Raw genomic sequence first — 6,000 nt, 5'->3', positions numbered from 1 at the left:
AATTCAGGAACAGAAAGAGGGGTCAAATATGTTGACTTCCTGCATTTATTTGTCACCTGTGACATGTGGGTTTGCATTTCAAAACATATAGAGCAGGACAGAAGGGAACAAAGAGAAACTTAACCCTTTAATTGTTCACATTAACCACCACACGATATACATATATAGCACGTCTTAAACCAGCTCCTTACTCTGACACAACCCCATCTTTCAAGTCAGACTTCATCCCTCCTCCAGGAGGAAGAGGTCCCAAAAGTCACAGACACTGCCCGTGAAACATCGAGCCTGACACAAGCCATACAGCATGAGTCATGTTATACTGACGGGACTGCCTGATGGCAGTGACTCTCGGCTGTATAAATCTTTTACTCATCAGTAAGAGCAAATATTACAGCGGAACACTAACAATTGCAGCCATGAAAACTTTTGATGAAGACAATTTTAAATTCTGTATAGCACCCTATAAATACCGCTCAGAGTGAAGAGAAATCAGGGGAAAGTGACCTGGCTTCAAGATCAGCACAGATATACAAAGTAAAAGTAGAAAAAATCAACATCAGCTATTGCTTTTGAAACAGTTAATACTTTAACTGCAGTAAAGGAAAGTTAGCATGAAGAGCACAAAATGCATTTTTCAAAATGACAGGTGAGTCCTTTGTTTGGAGAGGGAGAGGGAACTCATTTTTCCAAGTTTACTTGATCCTGCTGGTGTGTTCTCAGGCACCCTGAGCCCTGGTCCTATAAGCATCCATCTAAGGGAGTCACGGCCCCCCTTCAGACCACACACTGCAGGTGCCCTTGTGTAGAAAGCTGGCTGTTGAGTAAGGAGGGAAGGAAGAGATGGTGCACATTGCTGCTTGTACCAGCCTAAAATACAGACCAAGCTGAGATGCACACAGGTTTGGAAAACAGAAGTCTCTTCTTGGTCTGGAAACGTGTGGAGCTTTTTCATCCATTCAGACAGATGTCTCCTAGATTAATCTATTCCATTACAACACACCTCAACATCAAATCCTTCACAGTAGTGACCTCCTTGGTCACCGAGCCTATTGCTGTAACAGACATGATAATACTCATACTTAGGAGAAGCATTCACAAAAACCCTGGCTGGCTACAAACTGCCCCAAGTTCAGCTTCTCCTCTCACGGATTCATCATTTAAAGGGCTGATATAATTCAGCTCCACTAATTTGATTAGGGAAAGTTTCAGGCACCTGATGCCCAACAACCTGAGACGATGAAGAGAATTTGCTGACTGCTTTGCTAAAGACCACACCAAAGAATGTTTTTGTATGTGAATATAATTCTTTCTTGCCAAGCAAGGTTGAAAAATTGGAGAGGACTGTAGCGTCGTGATGGCCTGGTATGATTTTTTCGGGGGCACAAAACCAATATTCACTTGAAACATGCATGATTTCCAGTAGAGACAGCATTTTGGATGCTGTTGATATAAAGGAAAGTGGAAAAGGAAAAAAAAAATTGCGATTCAAGTGACCTCTCTTTCCCTTTCTGAAAAGCAAAATCCCATCCATTCATTTCAAAATGTAAGGTAAAAGCACAATGTTGTTGAAATTTCAATTTCCAAATGCTTTTTCTCTGTACACTTTGCTGTAAAAGATGTATTTTTTCCCCATCACAGATCAGTCAAATTTACTCTTCAAACGTTTTTTTTGGTGATTAACATTTGAGATTAGAGCCAACAGTTATTTTCTGTAGTCTTCTAGATCTTCTTTTCTATTCTTGTGTCTCTTTTTTTTTTTTTTTTTTTTTTTTTTTTAATGGAGTGCAAGAGAAGGGAAGAGACAAAGTTGTGGGAATAAACCACAAGTGCAGCTGTATTTCACTTCACTTATCAAAAACATCTAGCAAGGCTCAGACATTTCCTTTGGTTTAATGGAAGCATCTATACTGCAACTACAAAAACTAAAGAGGAGCTTTATTATCTGTGAATTTTTGTGGTGATTAAACCTGTAATCCCACTGACCAACCGAATTCAGCTCTAATTTCTGAGAAAGGGGATGAGCACTCTACACTGATGGGCGGTTGTTGGAAGAGATTCCTACTTATTTAACCAAAATTTGCCTGTTTTCATACCTACGTTATGTCTGTGCAGGATCGCCAATTTGACAGATACATGAAGTGAGTTAAAGTTGATTGGAATGAATTCATCATTTTCTAAATGTGCATATAATTGTTTCTTTTCTGTTTCAGTGAATCACATATTTGCCATGTATTTATTAGTGATTCTGCAAAATGATACATAAATGCTGTCATTTTTTAAAGAAGATTGTTGGGTTATGGTGCCATGATACAGCTTGATTCTCAGTACATGCACACACAAGGTAATTACAAAATATTTATGTCCAGCTGCTCACTTAAACATGAAGATCAGATATAACATTTTATTATGCTGTACAAGATTTTTAAAATTTTGGACTTATAAATAATTTTGTATTTGACTGCATGAAGGAAACAAGTCTTGTTATAACTCAAGTGAAACAGAAGTTCTGGGCAAAAGCTGATAAAAATATTCAAAGATTTGGAAATGATCATTAACAAGACAGTGTACTAGAGATAAAACTGACCGTATACACCTGCTGTATGGGACAAAACCTGTTACATGGATGCTGTAATTACTTTTAAAACAACATTACTAGCCAAGCAAACAGAGTTAAGGTTGTGCTGAAAGAAAAACCTAAACAATGTGCCTTCTGTACATACTCAAAGCACCTTTGCACAATGTCACTGTGCAGTACACACTTATGAGTAATACACTGGTATTTATAGCACTACCTTAGATTGCATTTAGCTTTTACACGTGTATGGAGTGTTTTTCATTTTTTTACCCTTTATGGCAGGCTACTTCGTAGCGTGGTCTTCTGTATCGAAATTGCTTCTGTTAAAGATTGGAAGGTGTAAATTCTTTAAGTTTAGGGTTCCTGATTCAGAACTTGCATGCTTCGGAGGTGAACAGTGGCTTTATTAGAAACAAATCAGAAGAGCTGGATCTCAGCGTGCGGTACAGAAAGTCAACTTTATGAGTGCTGAAGTCGAACACAAAGAATGAGACCCAGTGGAGGGGCACTAGGATGTTAACCCTACACATGCAAAAACCTACATTGTAAATACTTATGCTTTAAGGGCCGCATGTGAATGGTCCAACCACCCCGTACCACCAATGTCACCCACTAAACCATGTCCCCAAGCACCACATCCATCCTCTCCTTGAACACCCCCAGGGACGGTGACTCCACCACCTCCCTGGGCAACCCATTCCAATGCCTGACTGCTCTTTCCGAGCAGAAACACCCCCTCATTTCCAACCTAACCCCCTCATGAACCTCAGACCCCATTATCCAGAGAAAAAACCCCCCACCCGGGGTCGCACGGAGCAGCCTCCCCCCCTTCTCGCCGCCCACCGCCCCGCTCCCTGCCGGCCGGGCGGCGGCGGCGGCGCTCCCCGGAAGCGGTAATGCTCCTCGCTGCTCCAGGAAGCGGATGGGCCCTGCGCCTGCCCCTCCGGAGCGGCGGGGAACGAAGGGAAGGGAAAAGGAGGCGAAAGAAGGGGACGGAGAGCACCGGGGGGGAGCCCCGGCGGCAGCCCCCCCCCCCTCCCTCCCCGGCGGCGGCGTCTCCATGGCGGCGGGCGGGCGGGGGAGCCGCGGCTGAGGACGCCGCCCGCTCATGGACCCCGGCGCGGCGGCGGCCGCCGAGGAGGAGGAGGGCGGGGAGAAGCCGCCGGTGATCTACACCATGGAGAACAAGCCCATCGTCACCTGTGAGGGCACCGGCGGTGGTGGTTTGGGGGGTGGTTTGGGGCGGCGGCGGCGGGGGGGCGGCTGTCGGTGGCGCCTTCCTTTCTCCCCCCCCCCCCTCTCCCGCCCCGTGAGGAAAATGGCAGCGGGGAGGGGGCTGTGGGCAACCGGGGGGGTGGTGGCTTTCAAGGGGGGCTGGTGGCACTCAAAAGGGGCTGGTGGCACTCAAAGGGGGCTGGTGGCACACGAGGGGGTCGTCTGGAAGTGGGGGTCGCCCCCCGGTGCAGCGGGGCGGTGGTCGGTAAGAAGAAGTGGTGAGGGGCGTTGGGCGCTGAGGGGCATGGCCGTGAGGGAGGGATGTGGAGGTAGTAGGGCGGTCGGACCCCAGCCCTGGTCTTCAGGCAGGTGTGACAGTGCTTAGGGTGTCAGAGGGAACGAGGCTTCCTCTGCTAATGTTAAATTTAATCTGTAAATACCACGCTTTAGTTTAAGCTCAGTTTATTCAGCACGCCGCAGCGGTGAATTAGCCCTTCCAGGTGTCGCAGGTAGGCAGCCGGGACGCCTGGACCTCGGTCCTGATGGAAAACGTGAGCCCCTGCACTCCCACAGGCGTGCAGGGTGGCACACAAAGTTCACGCCAAAACAGCACGTGAACCACGGCTGCAAGGCTGCAAACGCCACGGGACGGCGAGCGGGATCGGCCAGAGAACTCTGCGCTGGTCAGAAGTAACACTGTCGGTGGCACAAGAAACCAGATGTTTGCGTTTTATCAGCAAAGCCTGCACTGGTGCAACAGACACTTGTTTCACAGTTGTGTGTTGGCTTAGCACAGAGTAAACATTATTTTTTGTGACCGACGATTAACGTCTTCAATATCGGTATTTAGAAAAATATCCAGATATATCCAAAATGTACAGAACTCCGTGTCTGTATACACAGTGTTTTCCTCAGACTCTGTTTCATAAACGTGCTCTTCTTAAACTTTCTCACTGATTTTGGATGCAGTTCCTAATCTGAAGTCAGCGATACCTCTGCTGAATGTGCAGTACTCATCTACTTCAAGACACCTTTGAAAGCCATTTCACTTCAGGTGAAAGATGGAAAAATGTGCATACTGGAAACGAAACGGATAGCTTTGCCATCCTTGTTGGTGTTATGGTACTGCTCAGGCTGTAGTGGAGAGTGTTTTAGGTTTGCTGGTTTTATATTGTATCCAGAATTGGAATTGGCGTGTGTGTGTCTTTTGTTGGAGAGGAGATGAGATGCGTATCAGTCCTTACTGATCCTGTATGATTGGAATATGTAAAATGCCATTCAGCCTGGTGAGGTACATGTAGTTTTACCTCAGGGTTGCTTTTTTTTGGGTGTTAAATGCAGGAAAGAGCTCTGGTCTCTTTGCACAAGGAAATTTTGATAATTCCAAACATTAGATTTCTTCAGTTTCAGTCAAACCCAATGATCTGCTTTTAAAAATAATTATGACTTTAACATATGACTGTATTTTGAGGTTGCAAAATATTATGCACTCATCATCAAACATTATGATGGCAACATATCTGCAAATCAGATGTAAGGTGAATGTTATATATCACGTGTGCACCTTGCTGCTGGACTACAGGCATCATTCCTGGGGCTGTGAACAACCGTGACAGTAGTGTCTTTACTGATGTGGATTGCAATGGATTGGTCCTAGTCAACTGAATTCAGGAAATAAAGCTAATTGGGTAAAAGTGCTCAGAGATGACCTCTCTGGCGAATGTAGTAAGGGTGACTTGCTATCATTTTTAAACTAAAACATTTGCTTTTAATGGTGGGAGTGCATTTTGCTTTAGCTGCTTTAATTTCCTTTCTTCTCTGTCCAGCGAAGATGACTGCTTGGAGACTATGGAATTTCGAGCAAATGCATTCAACATAAACGATTTACTTGAGGGAAAGCTTTTCTGACCATTACAGCGCTGGTGATTTATGAGGAGATGAAGTGTGGCCTTTCAGGAAAGGGATTGTTGACTCAGATTTGGTTTGTTGGAAAATACATTCAAAGCTACAATATTAGAAGCTGCTCAGCCAATACAACTTGTTTTGTTGCCCTGGTTTCACGCAGTTGAAGTTGTCCAGTGTAATTGCTCCCCCCTTAGTTAAAACTAGCCATAATTAAAAATGGTCAAAAGACCGTATAAAGGAGGAGTGAAGGTTAAGTGAGGTTGTGTCTTGGAACAGAAATACTTCCTTTTGCTACAAAACGTAGG

The 6,000-nt window shown here is 45.0% G+C and overlaps 1 protein-coding gene across 1 annotated transcript in view; it reads left to right on the top strand.

The window, feature by feature from the left end:
- Positions 1-3,520: 3,520 nt before the first annotated feature.
- TRAPPC10 (trafficking protein particle complex subunit 10) overlaps positions 3,521-6,000 on the top strand; it is a 39,756-nt gene continuing 37,276 nt past the window's right edge. Inside the window, exon 1 of the mRNA XM_082766488.1 lies at positions 3,521-3,777. Coding sequence (XP_082622614.1) covers positions 3,684-3,777 — 94 coding nt within the window. The 5' untranslated portion in view covers positions 3,521-3,683. The remainder of the gene's footprint in view (positions 3,778-6,000) is intronic.

This window comes from Aythya marila (genome assembly GCF_965140915.1).
Source record: "Aythya marila genome assembly, chromosome: 1".
In the NCBI taxonomy this organism is placed as follows: Eukaryota; Metazoa; Chordata; class Aves; order Anseriformes; family Anatidae; genus Aythya; species Aythya marila.
This window is presented reverse-complemented; position numbering and strand designations above follow the sequence as displayed.